At 39.3% G+C, this 23,872-nt stretch overlaps 2 protein-coding genes across 2 annotated transcripts in view; both read right to left on the bottom strand.

The window, feature by feature from the left end:
* Positions 1–1,240, bottom strand: part of LOC140232672 (palmitoyltransferase ZDHHC3-like) — a 66,356-nt gene extending 65,116 nt beyond the window's left edge. The window contains exon 1 of the mRNA XM_072312778.1: positions 1,120–1,240. The gene's annotated coding sequence lies outside the window, so the exon portion shown is untranslated. The remainder of the gene's footprint in view (positions 1–1,119) is intronic.
* Positions 1,241–7,855: 6,615 nt separating this feature from the next.
* Positions 7,856–16,917, bottom strand: LOC140233395 (large ribosomal subunit protein mL52-like). Its single transcript, XM_072313501.1, has 5 exons — positions 16,780–16,917; positions 11,754–11,878; positions 11,280–11,347; positions 9,869–9,933; positions 7,856–8,291 (listed from the first exon to the last, which is right to left on the bottom strand). The coding sequence occupies exons 2-5, from the start codon at positions 11,849–11,851 to the stop codon at positions 8,130–8,132; spliced, it is 393 nt and encodes a 130-aa protein (XP_072169602.1). The 5' UTR covers positions 11,852–11,878; positions 16,780–16,917; the 3' UTR covers positions 7,856–8,129.
* Between the last annotated feature and the right edge of the window lie 6,955 nt (positions 16,918–23,872).

The raw sequence follows: 23,872 nt of genomic DNA, 5'->3' as shown, positions 1-23,872 counted from the left end.
CTAGAGGTATGCAAATGAGTGACGTTCCAAACGTGGAACATTTTTAGGTCATAATTTGTAATTTGCATACAAACTAATGATTAAATGTTCCCATTATTGGCCCGTTTACGATCGCCCCGTCACAGTACAGGCATGCTAACCTGGAAACATTAAACTGCACATTACTTGAATATGAGACCATGCTGAAGCAAATAATTTTCACACAACAACAGATATATAATGTAATACTCTTAAATGAATCCCACAAGGATTGGAACAATCATCTCCAGCATTCTCACTGATTCCCACTGATCAGTTACTAGCCATGGATTCATTTAATGAGCATTGTGTCTTACAAATGACCGTTGTCACTCATCATATGACACAAGTTATACAGATGAATTTCACCACATTAACAACTTTTCACAACATTTTATTGATGGGGGGGGGGGCATAGGCCTACGTCAGTACTTGTAAATCTATAACCCACGTACAGAAACTGTAAGTATAAATAAGAGCCTACTTTCATCCATTTTCATCAGACAATTTGTATCTAGGGCTAAGGGATCTACAACACTAAGTAAAATTCTGCTGATTCTACTATTTCTAGGATCTATGTCATTGCATTTCATTTCATACTAGAATCTAAATGAATAGTAAATTTGATAAAAGGAAAACTTGGTGGAAAACTACATAATCATTTACATACATACACAACTTCCTCACTTCCATGCTGCTTGGTTCTCTACTGACTACTTGACTCGTAGTGACAATCCAATTCCAGATTGGAAATTTATCTGACTAGACCCTCTTCAAGGCTATTGCCTATTGTCTGTTGTGTAACACACAGCAACACAGCTAGACAGAAAAATCCGTCTGTCCGGAGGAACTTTTTATCATTTTCTTATATTTACGGCTCTCCTGGGCTTCCGTGAAGCCAAAAGTAGTCTCCGCGGAACATCACATTCCTGACGACAAGATACAGACAGCGCAGAGATGCTGCTGCTGGAGGTTGAAAATCGACATACACAACAGTAAGTACGCGGGACTACAGCGAGCAGGAAGCGATATGAACTCAGACATACACAGTACATAGATGTTTCCGAAGAATAAGGCTGAAAATAATAAGTTAATACTTACCATCCACATAGAATTTCAAATGGCAGTAAGTCACGCATTAACAGCACACAGGTCACGAAGTCCTTATATTCATCCACAGTGGCGTGTACGAATGGAATTCCGGAGTAGCACGTCTAGCCTTTGCAATTCGTGTACTCAACTGGAATAAACTTTCGCGTTTTGGCGATTCCTAAAAATAACATCAGCATCATCGTTGCATCGCACTACCACTCCAGCCGATAAGCGATAGCGCGTCGCATCGGCACGCTCCACACCAAACACGCTCCACACACTCGCGCGGGCGCGCCGCGGCGTGGCATTCCTTGAAGTTGAAGAGCTGTGGTTATAGGCATAATTTACCATTTGCAGATGAAAGCATTAGTGCTATAAAATAGTTCTAAAATGTGAGTTAGGGATAGAAACAACCACTGTCAAAATTTGAATCGTATAATCGATGTTAAGTGTTGTTAAATACACAAAATGTGAACAATAGTTATAATAAAAAAATTTCCAGAGTAAACCGTATACAGTTACGGTTTATTGAGAAAAACCCTGATATCTCCTTATATTTTAGGTTTTATTGCAAATATTTCATATGGTAGGATGTTTTATGATACAACAGACCTACACATATGCATCAAATATGATATCTTGAAAATTTTTGAAATCACTGCTCCCAAAGGTAAACTGGACCTTTATGTCCGGATTAAACACTGCTATTTACTACAGAAAAGGAAATTACTGAGTACGGTACTCTAGTATAAGATTATGTTTTTTATGGAGTGCGCTGTCACAGCTGCTTTCAAACTATCTCAACTACATGTATGATAGGCCTACTTCTTTCCAAGTGCGAGAGTTTCATGATACTTGTCTTCTCTTGCTTCTTCCTATTTTTCTTCCTGTTTTTTTTTTTTTTTTTTTGGGGGGGGGGGGAGGGAGAAGGGGGCTGTTTATGTTTGAATACAGTAATCAAATATTTATTTTTGTTTTATTTCATAAATTCTGAAAGTGCCAAAGCTACCTTTTAAAGCTGCACAATCACACACAGAGTCTAGTTTGTTTGGGTCTTTTTGTTGCAACTTGAATAAAGAACTAATGCAAATCATTTTACTTTTTGGATTGAAAAATGTCACAAATATTCCATGCAAAGAGACACTCGATTGCTTTCTATAGAATTTTGATTCTCTGAAATGCAGAAGCTCCCTCAATCTAGCAGGAGGGAGAAGAGGCCCTACACTACTACCCCACACCTAACCCTATAGTTTGCGTAGTGACCCCATGTATACATCGATTTACTTGCATCCTTGAAAACATTTCATGAACCATTCGCTATGTCAATGGCAGGTGCACGCCCCCCCCCCCTTTTATTTTTTGTTAAAAACAAAAGAAATAAAAAGAAAAAATGAAATGAAACCCGAAAGTTGCACCAGAAATATTAGTTGCACCCCCCCCCCCTTACAGAATTCCTGGATCTGCCCCTGTATGTGCAACATCTCTTGCACTCATTCACATTGATTCATTACCAAAAAGTGAGCAACCTGAAAGGGGTGGTCGACACTTTCAGCAGCTAGCACATAAATCCAAGACAGTTGCTGAAATTTGTATGTATATTTAGTTTTCAGTAGGGCCTATAATATAGGCACAAAGATCTTGAAGACTTTTCTTTGTGGCAGATAGGACCCCCTACACATGGCTGGTGGAACGGGGGGGGGGGGGGGGGGGGGAGTGCCGCCGGCCTGCTAAATGTCTTAACCCAAACCATCAGGTAAATAGTCAATTGATTATAATTATATCTCTCAGACCAGACCCTACTTTAATAGTTGCTTCATTCCCTCAAAAACTTTCACTGCATTTCAAATATATATGATTTGATCACCCACCCCCTCTATCATAAAGATCCTAATAGCTTGCCTGGCATAATTATGCACTATTCATGTTAGGTGGTAAGGAGGTGATATAGCATCGAGTAAAGGGATATGAAGAATATATACACTGTGGAGTCTAGCTCAGGTAGGCATATACAGAATCTTGTGCGTTGTAATGTGTCAGCCCTAAAGTCAAACAAACATTCTCTAACAGCTTTTCTGTGGTTGAGTATACACTGTGTAGTCATGTTTTTATTCATTTAATTGGTTTTTCTCTCTGCCAGTTATCACGATCAAATGTTCAATACGCCAGTTGGTTGCTTCATAAGAGTCCATGCATCATTGATTAGTGGTCATTGGGACATAAAATTGAAATAGACGCCAATGCATGGTTGCGCTGAAATCACAATTTAGTATATGCCTTGCATTTTGCTTGTTGGATTCAGGTTATTCTCCCATCTATGTACAACTATTTCCTTTCTCCCTCTTCCTCTCTCCCCCTCTCTCCATCTCTTCCCCTCTCTCCATTTTTATCTCTCTCTCTCTGCATCTCTATCCCTCTCTCTCATTTCTATTCTCTGATTCTCCTCTTTTTCCTCTCCCTCCCTTCCCTTTTTTCTCACCCTTCTTCATTCTTCTTGTTCTCTGTTTCCTTCTTGTTTCACTTTACTGAATCACAGGATAGAAGGCATTAGGATCAAATGAAAAGTTTCATTAACACATTGGTCCACATGTGTTTTTTATGCTTTCTGATTTTATACTCTGAAAGAAATTCAGAAACCAGATTCATGTTCCACTATCTTAAATATTTTCTCAGTATTTGGATGATATCTTATTTTAGCTTGTACATATGGCTCATATGTCTGTATACCTGTAATACCTCATTGTAATGTAAGAATTCAGTCTGTTCACTGCTGTTTTATTGTATGTATGTATCTTTATCACAATTAGTCTAAATTACTTCACTTTCAATTCTGTTGTGAAACAATTACACTTGTATGAACAAAATGGTAAATTCCGATCATGATAATTATTTTGATAGTGTCATCATCTTTATCAACATTGACATTACAAAATGTATTATCAAACCAACTGTCGTATAAGTCAACTCATGGCAGCATATTTTTTTTTTTTTGAGATCATTATTTAATCACTGATGTAACATTACTGTAGTGAACATATTTGATAAAACTGTCTTGTAAAACGTAAGTGTTCATCATGTAAGCCTGCACAAAACAGACAAGTCCTGTTCAAAAGCTGCCAAAGAGGGCGACATACCAGAATGGACTACTGTTGCAATTACTGTGGAGATTTAAAGGAAAATGGTAATGTTAGACATTTGCCACTTTCTTTGATGATAAAAAGCAAACAAAAAGGCTCGAATCTGTAATTTTATGAATATGCAATGGAAAAGCAACATCATTTTCCGTTTGAACTGCTGATAACAACCCACGCAAGTTGAGCATTTCCTAAATATGTGTGTATAAGAGTACACATACATGGACTGATACATAAACACATGCACATTGTAGTTCCATTGTTTTAATTTGTCTGTATAATAAAACTTACACTGTTGAAAATTGTTCAATGATTGGTATTCAGGGTTACAAAGCATGGAGTGGAAACAAAACAGAGATAGTCAATGTACTTATGATAGCTGATCTCTGTAGAAGGAGAAAAATGAGCTTTATGTTCCCTTGTCAAATTCGAAACACACACACACACACACACACAAATGCACACACAAACACACTCACAAATGCACATACAAACACACACACACCTGTTTGAGCATTGATCATTGATATTTTTTTTTATACAATCAAATGACTGTTTCCATCCCTCAGTGTGGTTTTTAAGATGAAACCAGTTACCACAAGATAAGCAATGAAATTTCACACTGTACTGAAATCAGTCTGGTTGAGATTTTAGTAGCATTGCTGTTTCCAATTTGTTGGTTATATAACTAATTATGTGTTTAGAAATAACCATTTATGAGCTCAGGCACATAGCTGTAATTTTCTATACTCTTTTCAACTGCATTCTTTTTATTGCCCCTAACTTGACCTAATGGTACACTAACCATCTTATTCAAGCGTATCAATGTGCCTCAGTCCAAAGCGGACGCCATGGTGACACAATAGGGGTTAAGTGGGATTGGGTAATCTCCATTCATTTGGCAGTTATAGCATCCAACCATCAGTGCCAGCAAGAAAGCACTCAAGCCAACATGCTTATCAGCAAGTAAAGCAAAGTATGGGTTTGAGAAGAGATGAATAAACAATATTCATCACAGTATTGCACCCCACAATATGGTTTATATGCTACTTTCATAAATTAAAAAGACACTGTATGATAATCTTTTTTTTTTTTTAAAATTAAAAAAATAGAGCACTCTGAGTACGCAGACCTCCGCGAAACAGCTCATTTCCACCAATGAATTCCCAATATTAAAGCCATTTGTTATGTCATAAACTCTCAGCTGCGCGGCACGCCTCGCCCTAGCAAAAACTACATTGTAGAGCATGCACTTATAGTGCGCGTATGAAAACCTCAGAATGCGATGCTTGAGCTCCCAAGTTCATTGACCCTACCTGCCAAAATATCGAAAATTCTTCACAAAATCCATAAAAATTTCTGGATCACTAATAAAATTTAATCATCTGTTTGTTCATTGGGTCATTTTCAACCTTTCTTGCAAGTTTCATCCAAATCCGTTCACTACTTTTTGAGCTTTTTTACACACACACAAACAAACATACAAATCAACGGTAATGAAAACAGAACCTTCTCCCTTGGTGGAGGTAAAAATGATAATTCTCATTAATAACCTTGAAGTACAAATTTAATTGCAATTTGAACAGTACATCAATGTCTTGACAATACTGACAACCAAACATTCTGAAGCATATTCTTCTTGAGAAATTATCTTCAACATTCAAGTTATATTCAAATACTATAAAAATAAAATAAAAAATTGTTGAATCTAAGCCCATCATGAATTCCTTTTGAAAAAGTAATGATCACTTACTAGCAAACTTGTGTTGCATCACAGAGCAAAGGCATAAGATGCATAAAATGTTCAAACTACCTACATTTGCTTGTCATTGAGTTCAAAATCTTCTCCTCAAGAACCAGAAGTGATAGAGCAAAGATAATGTTATGAGTAGATTGGGAACTGTAGTTTTAAGTTTATGACAGATCTGGGGTGCCTCCTGGGGGGCCCTGTGTGTGTGTGGGGGGGCTCAAATTAGGGCCAAATTTTAGTGTTTTAATCTTCTTATTATTGCATGGTAAAATTTTCACCAAATTTGGCAGGCAGCATCCCTAGGGTGATAGACCTGTATGAATGGCCACCATGAATCCATCCTTTTCTTCCAAGAAAAAGAATACCGGTAATCACAATGCTGTAATTCGAGCCTTAGCCTCGCATCATATATATAAACACACAAAAAGGAAAACAAATACAAACTACAGCAGCGATCTGAGAGCGCAAACCTCCGCCAAGCAGCTCATTTCCACCACTGATCTTGTACAATAGTTTCCATAGAAAGTGATTTCATTCACGATCATACCTGTATGTATGCATGCTGAAAGTCACCTGATTTCCAAATACATGGTATAGAAGCCTTTTGTTACGTCATCAACTTCCAGCTGCGCGGCACACCTCGGCCTAGCAGAAACTAGAGCATGCACTTTAGTGCATGTATGAAAACCTAAAAAATGCACAGCAGCTTGAACTCCCAAGTTCATTGACCCTACCTGCCAAAATATTGAAAATCCTTCATAAAATCAAAAAAAAATTCCTGGATCACTACCAATATTCAATCATCTGATACTTAAAGATAATAAAAAGTTTTGGTACCTCAAAAGTTTCCCTGAATTTCCTTGTCTTGGTTTGTGTTTCACGTTAAAGTACGTTGTCTGTGAGAATTACTCGCCCCAAAGTGCTCTCATGTCTTCGTAATCATGCAATAATGGTTTCGTACCAGAGCCGTCGCCGTACAGCGTCGATAAATATTGTACGAAACCACTGACTGCGACCAGCAGCGTGCAGCCCATTGTACGCATAGCTAACTGCAACCAGCAGCCCCATACGCATAGTGTAATGGGGCTTCGCATTGTAACATTCAGGATCATGATAGAATTAGTATCGCGGGTAAATGTCAATTTAAAATCCCAAAATTTCTTCGATTTGAAGACTTACAAATTAAGTTGAAGTATTGAAAACAGGCTTCGAACAACGTTTGGTTCTGCCAATAGTCCCTTTCTTTTCGAATTGATGACTGAATGTGACTCGGTCGAGAGGACCTTGGGAGAGCTACATACACCATGGACCGATGCATACACTGACTACTACGGCCAGCGCATGCGCACACAAACATCTTTAGTATCCGTTGATATGGGATTTGAAATTTGTGCGCATGTGATGTGTTCGCATGCACTGGCTGTAGTATTCAGTGTACATGGTGTATGTAGCTCTCCCAAGGTCCTCTCGGCCGAGTCACATTCAGTCATCAATTCGAACAGAAAGGGACTATAGGCAGAACCAAACGTTGCCCGAAGCCTGTTTTCAATACTTCACCTTAATTGGTAAGTCTTCAAATTGAAGAATTTTTGGGATTTTAAGTTAACATTTATCCCGCGATAATAAATCTGTCATGATCCTGAATGCTACAATGCGAAGCCCAATTACGCTATGCGTATGGGACTGCTGGTCGCTATGCGTATGGGGCTGCTGGTCGCAGTTAATTGCATGATTACTAAGACATGAGAGCACTTTGGGGCGAGTAAGTCTCACAGTGTTAGTTATATGAAAGGTACTTTAACCTGAAACACAAACTAAGACAAGGAAATTTTTGAGGTACCAAAACTTTTTATTATCTTTAAGTCATTCTCAACCTTTTCTGCAAGTTTGCAACTCTGGTAACTACTTTTCGAATTATTTTGCACATGGACAAACCAACAAACCAACGGTAATGAAAACATAACCTCCTCCCTCGATGGAGGTAAAAAAGAAAAAAGAATATGAATGGACTGTCCCATCCTCTCCTCTGAGCCATCCTCTCTTCCAGGAAGATAAAGTTGCTCCCAGGGAAGACCTGAAGTGTCTCTGCTTAAATATTTCCAGAGAAGAAATGAAGTCTCTGTTTACTGAAGGGCCAGCTATCTGTGGTTACTTTGTTGGTCTTTCCGTCTCCAAGAACTTCCCTTTGGTTTGAGTCTTCTCATCATTTTCTGCTCCTCTTCCCTTCTCTCTGCCTCCAGTTTGGCCTTGTACGTCTTCTTGGCATTTATCATCTCCTTTGACAAGACATCAATCCGCTCCTGAACCAGAAGAAAAGAAATTGCCCCGTTTCACGATTCATTTCACTCTTTTGGACAGCTTCATACTAAAGAAATAGAAACAAATCGTGTAATGTCAGTGGTTGATGCTGAACTCTGTTTTCATTCTCCTCACTTAAAAACTAATCTTGTAAAGAATTTGAAAATTCATGCCTGGTAGGAATGAAATGACACAGCCTACCAGCTTATATAGACAGGAGACCAGCTGCAAAGCACTCCTTCCGTAAGGCCCAGTCCCACTGGCGTTTAAAAAGATTTGCGTATGAATTGCGCACAAATTCTGTTTGTATCACTAAACATCAGCAATCAAAATTTTGTGCAGCTAAAAAATCCTGGCAACATAAAAACATGCCTCTGCGGATAACTGCGGACGTTTGCGGATGTCAGCCAATTCATGCAAGCATGTTTCAGGAATATTGCGGATGTTTAGCGGGCATAAACCAATTTTGTGCACAATTTACATGCAAATCTTCCGAAATGCCAGTGGGACCGGGCCTTTATGTAGAATACTAACTTCTGAACATTTACTTAGAATCTTTAGGAAACACATCTATGATAAATCTACTAGAATTCATTTATACAATATTTGCCAGTCAGCCATTGTGATAAATAGCAAAATTAATGTTGGGCAATGTTGTTTGGTTATAAACACGACCAAAATCAGTGCAAGCCCAATAAAAAAGACATTTTAAGATGATCTCACACATTTTCACTGATTGACCGTTGTAATATTTTATATAAGTTAAAGGGATAGTTTAGTTTTGGTTGAGACCTAATTTCTGGTTTCTAACATTTTTCGGTGAGATAATGAGAAACCTCCTATGAAATATGAAAGAGCATGTAATTATATGAGGAATTCAACGTTTATTTGATGAAAATTGGTTTTGAAATGGCTGAGATATCAAAAAAAGAGCAATTCTAATAAAGTGTGGGACCCACACTTTATTACGATTGTTTTGTTTTACTTTGTTTTTGGATGTTTCAGTCATTCCAAACCCGATTTTCATCAAATAAACTTTGAATTCCTCTTAACATGGTACGCTCTGTACTATATCGTAAGTGTTTTCGTGGTATCTCGCAAAAAGTTGAAAGCCCAATTCTCATCTCCACCAATACTGTATCATCCCTTTAATCAAAGACACCTTTCTGATATGCACAATATTCACTAATAATTTCAAAGTAGCAGATTCCAATGGTTTTCAACCATGCAGAAGATCTTTTAATGGCCTTGTTTGGTTATAAAATTGGCTTTGGCCTTGTGGTGTGAAAAAATGCCTGACCCTATGCACAGTGTCTTCAGCAGTTATCTATTGAAAAATGGGAATGAGAATTCAGGTACACCAAAAGCCCACAAATTTCAAATTGCAAAGTCTTGAATGAAATGGTGAGAAAACAGTACAGTCTAGAAATGCTAGTAAAAGTTAATAATTTGAAGAGAGGGGTATGAATTTGATCATGACAGTGTTCTATTACATTCAAGCTATTATGATATCACATGAACTGACATCACATGTGTTATCACATCCTATCAAATGTTGTCAAGTGACAGCTGAACTCACAGCTAGCTGACGCTGCTCTGCTTTTCGCTCCAGCTGACCCTGCCCTGGAGGAGCTGGTCTTCCATCTAAAGTAGGAAAGAAACATCCAGGAAAGTATGAAATCATGCTTGATATTGCTCTACAAGCATGTGAGAGCTGGATACTAAGAACTTTTTTCAGGAAAAGAGAAGAAATACATGGAACAAAACCTTATGTGTAGTTCATAAGTAATTCTCCATTAGGCAAAGACAGTGACAGCTTGATGCTAGATAAGATACAGGATGAAAGGGAGACCTGAGAGTCTGTGGGCCTAAGCAAAGTGGAGGTCAAAGGTCACACATGAGCTACGAGAACAGTGAGAACTAGAACTCTACAGGAGCACTGGCCTATGCGTCTGGGGCAAGTGTGTAAAGAAAAAACAAACAAACAACAACATCAAACAAAAACAAAAACAAACCCCTCAGCAAATCCACACAATAGTTACGTTCAGACGGGAGCCCTTAACCTCGAAGTTAGGAAACTTCGAGGTTAGAGCTTGTAGTTACGGACCGTGAAGACGCACTCGTAGTTAGCAAACCTCGAGGTTTGCTTGATGTTTCAAGCCACGAGAAATCTTATGGTTAGCGCTCTAACCACGAGCCGCGGGGGGTCCCAACTTGTAGTTAAGCACCATGTGGACACAAAAAACAACGAACTCGAAGTTAAGACTGACCTCGCCGTAAACTCCAGCCCCCACAATTTCCCTCTGCTTCCGGGTCAACCTCCCAAACGTACACCACAAATACACTACACGTGAAAAACCTATAATGCACGACACAACAACATCATCTTTTCTTCCCATGCGCTTGATCTCTGAAACTGAACACGTCGAACTCGCTACTGTATTCTATATTCTTCTCCGACGCTAAAAAAAAAAAAAAAAAAAAAAAATGTTTTCGACGAATATCTTCATACAGGATTGGACTAAAGAATAAATAGATGCCTTGTTAGCAGTGTGGGCTGAAACTTTCGGTTTTGTGGTTTTAACATCGAGTGGGACCCACTCGTAGTTACGGGGGACAGAAGCTTAACCTCGAGGTTAAGATTCGTCGTGTGGACACGCGTCGTAGTTAGGGGGCAAGAGCTAAACCTCGAGGTTTCCTAACCTCGAGGTTAGGGGCCTGCCGTCTGAACGTAACTAATGAAAATGGCTGATATTAAAAGACTGTACTTTTCTTAAATAAAACTAAACTTCCTTTTTTGGGGGGGAGGGGGGGGGGGGGCTTTCCAAAGTTCTACACACACGAAAACACATACAAACACAATATCTGATGTGGTTTCATCTTTCCTTCAAAGTTATGACTGTTCTTTTCAAATAGGAAAGTTGGTAGGTTGTATGTATATCAATCATCTGGTTGACTTGACCATGCCTGGTCCTTGGCCTGAATCTCACCTGCATAAGACCAATCAGGCCGGTCAGTCAGAGGTCCATACTCATTACCACTTCTTGCAAGGCCTTGTCTGAAATTTAAGGAAAGTAATAGAATGAATCAAGTTACACATTGTAGTTAATTGCAACTTAGATCAATTTTAACTGAGTAAAAGTATTCATTCAAGGCTTCTAATAGTTTTCTCCTGCACATGAAATTGATATAATTAGAGTTAGGTCTGCTTTTGCACAACATTATGTCAATTTGAAGCTTGAAACATTTGTCTCTGATGAATTTCACTTACCGGTAACGATATGCTGTTTTGATCATATTATGTAATTATAAACATATTCAACATGCTAACAGAAGTTAGAAAAGGACAAACATTTCTTGACTGTGCAGTTTAATCATTGCATATTATCTTGTTGGCAATGGTGCACCTGAATGATAATGACCGATAATTGAAAGATTCATATTCAGCAACCAATGAAACTTGCCTTTCTCTCCATGTTTTTCCTGCTGAATACACACAGCTGCTGGTGATCCTTCTCACAGCTGGCATGCCTCCAGTCACCAACCTCACAGCACAAAACATCCTGGCTGAATTTAGATGTCCTTTAGTCTAAGCAAAGGAAGAAATACCTCAAATCAATTGATGGGCTTCAGGATAATTCCTATTGAAAAATAAATTAGATTATCATCAGTACAGCCTTCCATTCAATGACAATTTAACTTAGAAAAAGTGTCAATAATTATTAAACATCTCTTAAACTGGGACTCCAAAACCACATCATGAGTCACTGTATTTGCAATCAAGAATCACATTGGTGAAATTTATCATTTAGATAACAAGAGTATGTTATTATTATCAATCATTGTCTATTATTGGGGTCTTTTATCAATTCTCTATTAGCCATTTCCCATCTTGAAGACATATACCGTCGGGTGCCCGCACAAAGGCCGCTATCGCGCAACAAGGATAACAAGTTAGTATACACCAAATTTGCCGATAGCGGCCTTTGTGCAGGCACCCGGCAATATTCAGTTTAAAGGTAAACAACTGCCTGTGTATTGAATATATCTTTGTGTCATGTTTGGCAACATTTTCATGAATATCTGGCAACTCACAAAATATGCAAAAGTAAAAACACCATGAACTTGAAAATATATTGCACACAAAGCACAATATGAATACATGTGACTCTCCATGTGCAAAATGGCAAAATGGAGCCTCTCCTATTTTCAATCCTTACACACTCCTTTCCTTAAAGCTACAGTAAAGGGAGTTTTTTCCGCGGACACCATAAACTCGAGGTTCTTCTTCCATTGCTTCTCGAGGTGCCTTTCACTTTAGATGTACTACTTGTGCAGAAATTGCTATCTATCAAGTCCAAGATCAATTTCTCTTACTAACTATAGTTGTACTGTATGTTTTCGCTCACTGATCACAATGACGCACTACTGCACTATCTGAGTATTAATCCATTGAGGACGGTTTGATTTTGCTACAACACGCATTTCCCATAGACGCTTCCCCGGGCCGAGTATACTCGGGACTCATCCCCCAATGGTTACAATTATGGACTGGCTATGGACATCGCCTTTGTTGCAGGGTCAGACTCACTCTCCCTCCCTCTCTCTCTCTCTCTCTCTCTCTCTCACTCTCAGTCTTATACCCCTTTTATCATGTTTATAGTTATACTGGGCGTTAGCTCGCTTCAGGTGCGGACCTGAAAGCGAGCTAACTCTCATAGTCTCAGTATTAGACCCTAAAGGTCGAAAAATTGTTAGTCTGAGCTAAAGTTAGTCCGCTCTATATGGGGGTGGATCAGGTCAGCTTCAGGTCCGAGCTAACTTCAGTATAAAACTGGAGGTACGCCAGTTTAGCTCAGGCTAAATCAAATGCACTGACCCATGACCAGAAATCGTGTACGGTGCTTCCGGGTTGCCAATATGTAACTTATCATTATTATGTTTAGGCCTAACGTTAGTACTATATTACTGCTGTGCTAGTATTGCCATCGGTGCACTGTACGCATCGCATTTACGCTGCTGTCACTGTTCGTTGTTCGGTGAACTTTTTGAACTAGCAAACGACATGATTAAATCTTGAGAAAAGAAAAAAAATAACTAGAGATTGTAATTTGTCATCACTGACAAATTAAGGTGATCCGATTTTTTTTTTAATCAATGATTCAAGTCCTGATCGCAATAGGCATGACCATGCAGGTTTCATCTGTGTTCAGAGACATTGGCCGTGTGATGTTTGGATTCTCATTTAGAAAAGGGAGTCATATCTGCCATATTTGGTACCAAATCTGTATACACTATAATGAAGATACAGCAACAAGTACATATGACCTTTGACCCCACTTTGCACAACCTAGATGGCATCTGAGCAAAAAGTGGTTATTTTGTGAAATGATTCTTGTAACATGATCTTTGCGTGTGCAAAATATGGGAAAGATAAGACATGTATTCACAAAGATACAGGATAAAACATTTATGACCTTTGACCCTAATTTACATACCGAAGATGGCGTCTGATCAAGTAATTGTTATTTTATCAAATAATGTACGTGACATGAACTAAACATGTGCAAAATATGGGGGTGATAGGGGCTGTTTTTCTTGAGTTATTGCAAAGAAAGTTGCAGAAACATAGAAATATCTCAATACATCGAAGATAAGCTGTAATTTCAACCAAGTATTTTAACATGATCCCGACATCATATGAAAAAACAAAGGGCACGTAACGATAGCGCAAAGTCTCAGTTACAACATATTGAAATCTGAGAAAAATTCACTGAAGGGCAAGTGAGCTAGTGCTCCATAAAGACAATCATGTCAATTTTCACATCTAGAAAAATTCCCTCCCATAGAGATAACACGTCATAACGAAGAAACAGAAAGAAGTACATATGACCTTTTGACCCCACTTTGCACAGACAAGATGGCATCTGAGCAAAGAGTGGTTATTTTGTGAAATGATTCTTGTAACATGATCTTTGCGTGTGCAAAATATGGGAAAGATAGGACATGTATTCACCAAGATACAGGATAAAACATTTATGACCTTTGACCCTAATTTACATACCCAAGATGGCGTCTGATCAAGTGATTGCTATTTTATCAAATATTGTACGTGACATGAACTAAACATGTGCAAAGTATGGGGGTGATAGGATATGTTTTTCTTGAGTTATTGCACGGAAAGTTGCAGAAAGAAAGAAATATTTCAATACATCGAAGATAAGCTTTAATTTCAACCAAGTTTTTTGACGTGATGCAGACATCGTATGAAAAAACAAAGGTTACATTAACGATAGCACAAAGTCTCAGCTACAACATATTAAAATCTGGGAGAAATTCACCGAAGCATAAGTGAGCTAGTGCTTAATAAAGATAGTCATGTCAAATTTCATTTCCAGAAAAACTGCACTCCCATAGAGATAACACGTAAACTGGTCAAATTTGACAAGATTACTTTTAATCCATTTTTACGAGGTGATGCCGTCATCTAATCAAAATATTGTTATTACATTAATGACAGAACATTTAATAAGCTACAACATACTGAAATCTGGGTGAAAATTGACAAAGGATTAGTGAGATATGCTCGAATAAACTTGAAATTTGATGACGTCATTTTGAAAATTTACTTTTTTTACTTTATTAAGAAATTTGATATCTTTTAATCATTTTGCCAGCATTTCCACCCCATGAAATGACATGTACAACTCATCAGCTTTCAAAATATGTAAAGAAAATGGGGGGTTACCGTCCATCCTGACGAGTAAAATCGGATTTAAAATTGGCGGTTTTTTGGCATAGTTGCACTGTATATCGCCATTGACGCGCGCGCGGAATTTCAACTTTGACGGGCCCGTATGACGTTATATTGTGTCGGATTGACTTGAAACTTGGTAGAAATATTCCTTGACATTTCAGACATCCGATCAAAGTGTAAAAACGGGAAATTTCTATTGCATATGAGCTGTGCGTGCATATATGTGCGCGCACGTACGCGTCCGTCCAAATTTTTCAATTTTTCAAAAAATGCTCCAAATGGTCTGAAACGTGTGCAAAAAAATTTTGAGCTCGATTGGAGCATACAAATATTTCAACGCACGCGTACGCGCACGTTTTAAGGGTATATATGAATTTTGAGAATATGTGTAGAATTCCCTTGACTGGAAATATATGTGACGTAAATTTCATTGAAAAATTCCATTCCATTAATGAGATATGAATGAAAATATGTTTTCATATAATGACGTCATCGTGACGTCACGGTCGACTGATCACAATGATTTCACTTGATCTGTCGTCTTTGGGACACGAGAGTAAAATATCCCGTTTGCGGCAGTTTAAGCATTGTTAAGGGTTTTTCCAACTTGTAAACAAATCAGGCAAATTATTTTCAACCATTTCATATATCATAGACAAGATTATTAATTAACGCAACTGTTTTCATAAAAGAAATTTACCACTGACCAACGCAGTTTTCATGATTTACCAGGGCAAAACCCGGCACAATTTTCGCCGATAAGGGCGATATGCGACGTAGTATTTCTGCTTGCGGCACGATGTACAATCCCTATGCAATACGCGCGTGCTCCGCGATCTGTAGCTGAACGCCTTCACATGTCTCGCGAACATTGCGTAAGCGCCAATTCCCATTGCGAAAGCACGTGAAAATAGCGGGCGCACATGCATTAGCCGCAAACAAGATCGCAAATCTGGCGGTGTTGTTGATGTCTTTCTCGTGTTTTTCTCATTTTTTTCGATGGTAACATCCACTTTCCGAAAAAAATGGCGGCCCACATTGGCTCGTGAAAGTTCTATTTTACGTGAGGATATGTTTTCAAAATCCATGAACATCGAGAAAACGACAAAAAAATCCAGTTTCTTGGACCATTGTTTCTTAACTGTTATGTTAAGAAGTACCGAAAATTTCATTTTGGATGCGATATGTTGTCATTTAGGTGAGAAAATTTCACTTTCGTCAGAGATCGTGCCCATTTCAATGGTTGGTTTTTGTTGATTGCTAGTGTGTTAGTATATGTGTAGTGTGCATACTCAGTGCAGTGCTGTGTTTAGCGGTATATTACCGTGTATGCTGTACCTGCCGCGAACGGCTGCAAGGCCGCATACTGCCGTAGTTACTCGATACATACATGGTATAAGTTTGAAATTGATAGGAATAGCACTTTCTGAGCTAATCGAAACACAACTTTTGTCCAGAAAGAAAGAAGAAGAACAAAGAATCCGTACAGATACAGAAGGTGATCCGAGAGGATACTCGGATCACCTAAAAAAAAAAAGGCAAACACTGACCGGCGCAGTGCGTACACTACACTAGGCCTAGGTCTAACCTGCTAACTGCGACCAGCAGCCCCAACGTACAACGTACAGTGTTGCCCGCCGCAAGCGGCGGGTCTCCGGGGCTAGCCTAGGTCTAGATTCTGATACAGTCATTGTGATTATGTGCCGAAGACTGGTGGAATTTCGTGAACTCACCGCAATGGCACTGTTTTGGTATCCTTTGTTGTGAGTGTGTTGAGATGTCTTCAGATGGTAATCATGCAAAATGCAATAGGATATCTAGAGGTCATGGAAAAACGTTGAAGGAGGAGGAGGAGGAGGACTTCCATCCAGTGTGGTGGTATGAAGGCATCGATATGTCTGATCGTAAAAGCATGTTCAAGTGTTCGAACCTCTTTGTACGTACACATCCTACTCCACGCTGTACCACGGCGCTGGCACACAAGCGTGTAGTAGTGTGCATGTGTACTAGTACGTGCACCGTTAGTACACAATTGTAGCTACGGAACGCCCAATGTGTTACATTATCACGGTATGTGTAGAAAGTCACGTTTATCTAAAACACACCCCAAAAAAAATACCGGATATAAAAAATGCGATTACATACATAAAACTAGAAATGTCGCTATGGCGACTGATGCCTCCGCCATAATGCATGATTCTCCCAATAGGTGTATAGTACAATGTCTTCACAATGTGTGATCCATGACAGTTTCACATAACTGGCAAAATATTGAAATGACAGGTTTGTCAGAAATGTCTTGAACTGGGTTTGCTATAATTTCCTAAGAGTGCAGGTACACATATTTGGGGAATTTTGGGGAAGTTTATGCATTGAGTAATTTCCAAGGTACGAAGAAAGAGTGTGATGACGGTACAAAATAGATTTTTTTTTTTTTTTTGGGGGGGGGGGGGCATTGAAACCTGGCCTTTGACCCTTAACCTTTGACCTTTGACCTTCTGGCTGGAAATTTCCCGGAGAATCTCCATTAGGTAATGCATGTATTAAGTTTTGAAACTAATAATGCGAGCATTGCATATACTAGTATATGAGGGAAATAGTAAAATTTTGAGGAGTTGACCTTGACCTTTGACCCCTGACTATTGACCCATGACCCCTAAATTCCCTAGATAATCCCTGCCAGACAGTACATGCATATGTACCAAGTTCCACGAAGATACATTGAACCATTTGCGAGAAAAGTAATATTGCAACATTTTCACCTAACCGTTGACCTTTTGACCTTTGACCTTATGACATGAAACTCTCTATCGAAACTGGAGAATCTTTACGCAGTAGTACATGTCCACACCAAGTTTCAAGAAAATACCATCGGGCATTGCATAGATATGGGGGAAATTAAAACATTTGTAGCATTTGCCCTTGACCTTTTGACCTTTGACCTCTTGCCAATGTCACTAAAATCTACTCAACTAATTGTCCCATCATACATCATCCTTGGACCAAGTTTGGTGAAAGCTGCTTCATCCAGTTTTGAGTTATCACGTAAACAGATATATTTTAGGATTTGACCTTGATCTTTGACCTTTGACCTCTGTCCGATTTCACTGAAAAACTAATCAAGTAATTGTCCCATCATACATCATGCTCCAACAAAGTTTGGTGAAATTTGCTCCATCCAGTCTTGAGTTATCGCGTAAGCGGATACAATTTCATGATTTGACCTTGACCTTTGACCTTTGATCTTTAGCCGATTTCACCCAAAATCTAATCAAATAATTGCCCCATCATACTTCATACTTGGACCAAGTTTGGTAAAATTTCAGTAAATATTACTCAAGTTATCGCGTAAACGAAAGCGGACGGACGGACGTCCGTACAGACGTACGGACGTACGGACGTACGGACGGACGGACGGACGGACGGACGGACAACCCGAAAACATACCTCCAGCACGCGTTTTTTTTTTAAGACGGCACCACTTCGTGGCGGAGGCATAAAAATACACAAATTACATGGTTTTCTAGGGCCCGTCATCTTTAGTGCTCTCTCATATTTCATAAGAGGTTTCTCATTAGGGTCTATCTATCTCACAAAAAGTTGGAAACCTGTATAGGACTATACTAAAGAAAACCCCCTTTCTCAACCGAAACTTTAAAATAATTACACGTACCATCATGACATTATCATTAGTCGAGCAAAGTCTGTGTGTGGGTGAGGGGATGTATTGTGAGCTGGTAGGCTCTTTGTGAGTGGGTCCCTACACAAACTACACTGATTAAACATAACATAATTGTATACAATGAGATAATTTTATAAGCTGTACCTACTTCGTGAAAAAATGAAGACCATATAAACACACACACACGCACACACGCACTATCCACACCACACAGAACACACAAGACTAAGACTAAGACTGGCTTAAAGAGTTCACTTCAAATTGCTCAAAATGTATTTTTTTTTTTTTACATTGAACCTTGAACCTATAGCGAATGTTCCTTCTGATTACCCAGGGTGCAACCAAAGAGGTACTAGGCGAGCTAGTAGCCTACCTCCTTGGTGCAACTATCGGCAGGAGGTAGATGGCTAAAGTAATCTTCAATTTGTTATCCCTTCTCTTTTGTCTTCGCACGTTTAAACTCTAATGTCATTATTACCATTGTACTGACCATGGCCGGCGGGGGGGGGGGGGGGGCCTCTTTTTTTTTGTTTTTTTTTTGTTTTTGCACCATAGGCCTAATATATAAGGTGTCACCACTTTGCCCCCCCCCCATCTTTCTTTCTTTTCTTTTCTTTTTCTTTTCTTTTTTTGTGGCACTATACGGTATAGAAAGAAAAGAGACCTTGAAGTGTGAGCGCGGTATAAGTTTTTGCGCTGAAGAAAACCCGGAAGTGGAATGAGAAAGTGGAGCTGACGACCATTTTTTTATTTTTTTAACCCGGAAGTGGCACCAGAAGTTGCGCCGGCAATGGGCCCCTCCCCCCCCCCCCCCCCCCACACACACACACACACACACTTTTGAAAACGCTCAAACGCTCCTGCTGTGATAACGCTGTGAAATACCTTGCGTGTTTACATGATTGATCAACAGCTGATATTGGATATACATATGAATACACGTATAAAGCCAGGGTTACACCAAAGCCGAATTCTCCCGAATAAATTTGGACCATTTCTGTCTGAATTCTGCCTGAATCGGATGGATTCGGTGGATTCGGAACCTATTCGTCTCTGATTCGGGGAGCTCCCCTAATCAGAGACGAATAGGTTCCGAACAGGTCCCGAATCAGAGCAGAATCGCCAATCTGGCTATTATTCGCGAGGCTATTCAGGTCATAAACGCCGCTCAATCGACCTACTGGTATCCCCCTGCTTCTGGCCGTATTCTGGAATATTCGGCTCACTCGCCTGTTATTCTGCTATTGGGGTCACGATTTGGATGGATTTGGGGAGGTATTCGGGGCATTCTGGGCAGGGCGGTGAGTTGGCTCAGTCGGTAGCGCGTCTGCCTCACGATCACGCGGCCCGGGTTCGAACCCGAGTCTGGACTGAGCAATGTTGTGTGTAAACATACCGTCCCCTCTAGCAAGAGGCAAAACACTCTGTCCCTCGGATAGGACATAAAATGGAGGTCCCGTGTATGAGAGAGCAACAACTCATGCACGTAAAAGATCCCGCTTCATTCATTCATCAGTATCCGGTGAAGTGGTCCCACCTCACATCCAACTGGACCCCATGGAAGACCAGCTTAACGTAGCTGAATATGGGCTATCCAGCCATCTTGTCAGATGGAAAAAAATGAACAAACAAAATTCGGCTCTGATGTTCGGTTCTATTTGGCTAGATGATTCTGGCCGTTACTCCCCTAATGATACGAATACGCCCGAATCTGCCCTGAATGCCCCGAATGCATCCCCGAATCCAACCGAATTCCATCCGAATACAACCCGAATGTGGCCCAAATGAAATTTGTCGGGGCCACATCTTCGGGAGTATAGTTTTGAGAGTACAGTACTGTATTTGGCTGGTTTTGAACATTTCAAAACGAGCCGAATCCCTCCACGAATGTTTCAGAATCCCTCCCGAATTTTCGCCTATTATCTATCCGGGGAAGGAGTATACAAATAATGACTGCTATGAGGGGCACAGTTAAAATTATGGGCCCAAGGTGATGTGAAAACCGGTTACAGCTCGTTATTCCGAAGGTTCGTTATTCCGAAGGCTCTTTAGTCCGAAGATTCGTTATTCCGAAGGTTCATTGTTCCGAATTTCATTTTCGGATTAACGAATCTTTGGAATAACGAACCTTCGGAATAACGCCACAAATGTTCGGATTAACGAACCCTTTTTCATTTTCGGATTAACGAACCTCTAGGGGTAGGGTCCATGGTATAGGGAATTTGTGTGTTTCGGATTAACGACCCTTCGGAATAACGAACCTTCGGAATAGCGAACCTTCGAAATAACGAACAGCACCCTGAAACCATATGCCCGAAGCGAAGCTGAGGGCATAGTTATGGTTTTCACATCACCGAGGGCCTACATAATTTTAACTGTGCTCCGAATATCAAGCTGTCATTATTTGTTTTATATACCGAAAATATAGATTCCGAAATATAGATACCGAAAACATATAGATTCTAGTCTCTTTTACAGCACTCGTAATCAACGCTGATCGACAGCGCGGCGGTCGTATCATTGGTGCGTACATATGAGTTGCGACTGTCTCCAAACCTATTTACAGGGCACAGTTGATTCTATGCCCCGGGCGCAGTAAATCATGACGTCATTTTGATCAAAAATGGGGCACAGCTATTTTCATGACTCCACTTTTAACCAATGAGAGGAATCTATATAAAACGTATAATGCTCCCGAATCAACCCGAATACGTGTATTCGGGTGGATTGGCAACTGATTCGGCTCCGGTGTATAACCGAGGCTTTAGATGTGTAAGAATGATGATTAAACTGATAAAATTTCTGGGCCGTTTACGCAGAATGTGAATACTTCAACTTTATTACTGTTATATGCGACTTTGATTCTCCTATTGTTTGGTTATACAGATATTATTTGTACCTCATCGGTGACAAAGTAGTGATGAATTACAAGAATATCTATAGGGCATTTAGAATAATTCTTCAAAATGAACCCTTATGAACATATTTGAAATCAAAAAATTCATATTCTGATGAACCTTCAAACTTGATTTCGGTAATGGTTTGTTTTTCAATCTACCAAACTCACAAATTGCCCAACTACAAAAGCTACAAAATGCCGCTGCACGTAACGTTTCTTTGTCAAGTAAACACAGTCATATCACACCTATCCTGAAGAGTCTTCATTGGTTGCCTGTACAGGAGCGTATTCGGTTTAAGATACTTCTTTTGGTTTATCACGTTATTGAGGGAACAGCTCCTCATTACAATGTTTGTTTGTTTCGTCAATACCAACCTTCACGAACTCTTCGATCCTCAACTTCAGGTCTTTTGCATATTCCGTTTTCTAGGAAATCTTGGGGGAACGAGCTTTCGCTCACGCTGGACCAACACTGTGGAATTCACTTCCTCGTGAGCTGAAAGACTCAAGCTCTATAACATCTTTCAGGAGTAATTTCAAATCCTATTTGTTTAGCAGTGCATTTTGAAGACCAGTGCCTTTTGAAGACAGACTTTCATGTCTTTTTTTTTTCTTCTGCTTCTTCATCTTCTTCTATTACGATGATGTACTTGTATCTTCAGTCTGTTTGCTCTGATGTACAATTTTAAAGCGCCTTGAGCATTTAATCAAAGTGGAGAACGGCGCTATAGAAATTGTATGTATTATAATTATTATTATAGAAGCCCAGCGCAAAGATCATGCTTGTACTTCATGATGACATTTTACGGCCAGAAAAAATTCTCCTTCTTTATATTTAAAAGAGCTTTTTGTACGATTTTCTTTTACGCCATATCCCAATCTTCGTTCTGTTGGTATTCTTGTTTTCCCCAAACCCGATATACTCAATACTGCCGTAAATCTTTTTAGTTATAGAGGATCGTGAATATATCCACTTTTCAACTTAATTCATTTGTATTATGCATTTCTCTTTTTTTTTCAAGCGTTGGTGTTTGTATTTGCTGAATTATACATTGATTAGGTTTATTGCAATAGTGTTCATAGAATAACTGAAGATTAGTGTAATAATGGATGTTATTTTGAATGTGTATACTTTTTATTTGATTTTGTTTAGTTTCATGTTATGATATCACATGTATATTAATGTCGTATATACCGAGTGTGTTTTCTTCTGGACCCCTCGGTAGAACAGCTCCACCATGCATGAGGGCACAGCTGCGAGAAGGACCATTATCAAGCCGCAGTTTTATGGACATTTGTAATAATCTATTTCTATTATTTAATGAGAAGTCAGATACAAGTTTCATTTTGCGGAAATATAATCGATCAATCAATCAATCAATCAATCAATCAGGAAGATTTTTAATTTTTAGGGTTGCCAGTTTGCGATTTTAAGCATACTTGCATGCTCTCATTTTTTCCTATTTTTTCCCCAAATAATTGGGGGGGGGCTGCACACTGGAACACTTCTGGGTTTTTGTTTGTTTGTTGTTGTTTTTTGGGGGGAGGAGGGTGTGGGAGGGGGATACCCCCTCCCACGGTATAGGGACTTTTTGTAAAAACGGAGTTCAAAAGTCGCATTTATAGAGCATTTAAAAGCAAATTTCTAGGGAATTAAACAGTGGAAAGAATCATTGCGAAGGACTATGATTATAACATAGGGGGTACATTATTTCATGTGACGGTGTGAGATCCTCGGCGAGGGAGCGAAGCGACTGAGCGGGGGAGAGTGTGGGAGGAAATACCCCTTCCCACAGTATAGGGACTTTTTTTGTAAAAACAGAGTATAAAAGTCGCGTTTATAGAGCATTTAAATCAAATTTCTAGGGAATTAAACATAGTAAAAAAGATCACTCCAATGGACTTTGATCATAACTTATGCAAACTATTCATGTTACTATAAAAAAAAATACGGACAGAGCGAGCGAGCCACTCACTTTGCCATCCGTCTGAAATGTATTCATTAAAAGCTAAATAATCTCATTGTTCGAGCAATAAAAATTATCCTTATATTACTATAAAAAGCATAGAAGAAAAAATGAAAAATGTAGGGTTTACTAAAGATAATATTATGTTCCACGGGGCACACTCGAGGACGCGAGGCTACCATCTTGACTCATAAGAAGATATTATAGTATAGATATGATAACGTATATTGTTAGTGTATTATAATTTTCGCCCCGTTAAGGGCGAAAATTTTGCATTT

This window comes from Diadema setosum, chromosome 9, assembly GCF_964275005.1.
Source record: "Diadema setosum chromosome 9, eeDiaSeto1, whole genome shotgun sequence".
Taxonomy (NCBI): Eukaryota; Metazoa; Echinodermata; class Echinoidea; order Diadematoida; family Diadematidae; genus Diadema; species Diadema setosum.
This window is presented reverse-complemented; position numbering and strand designations above follow the sequence as displayed.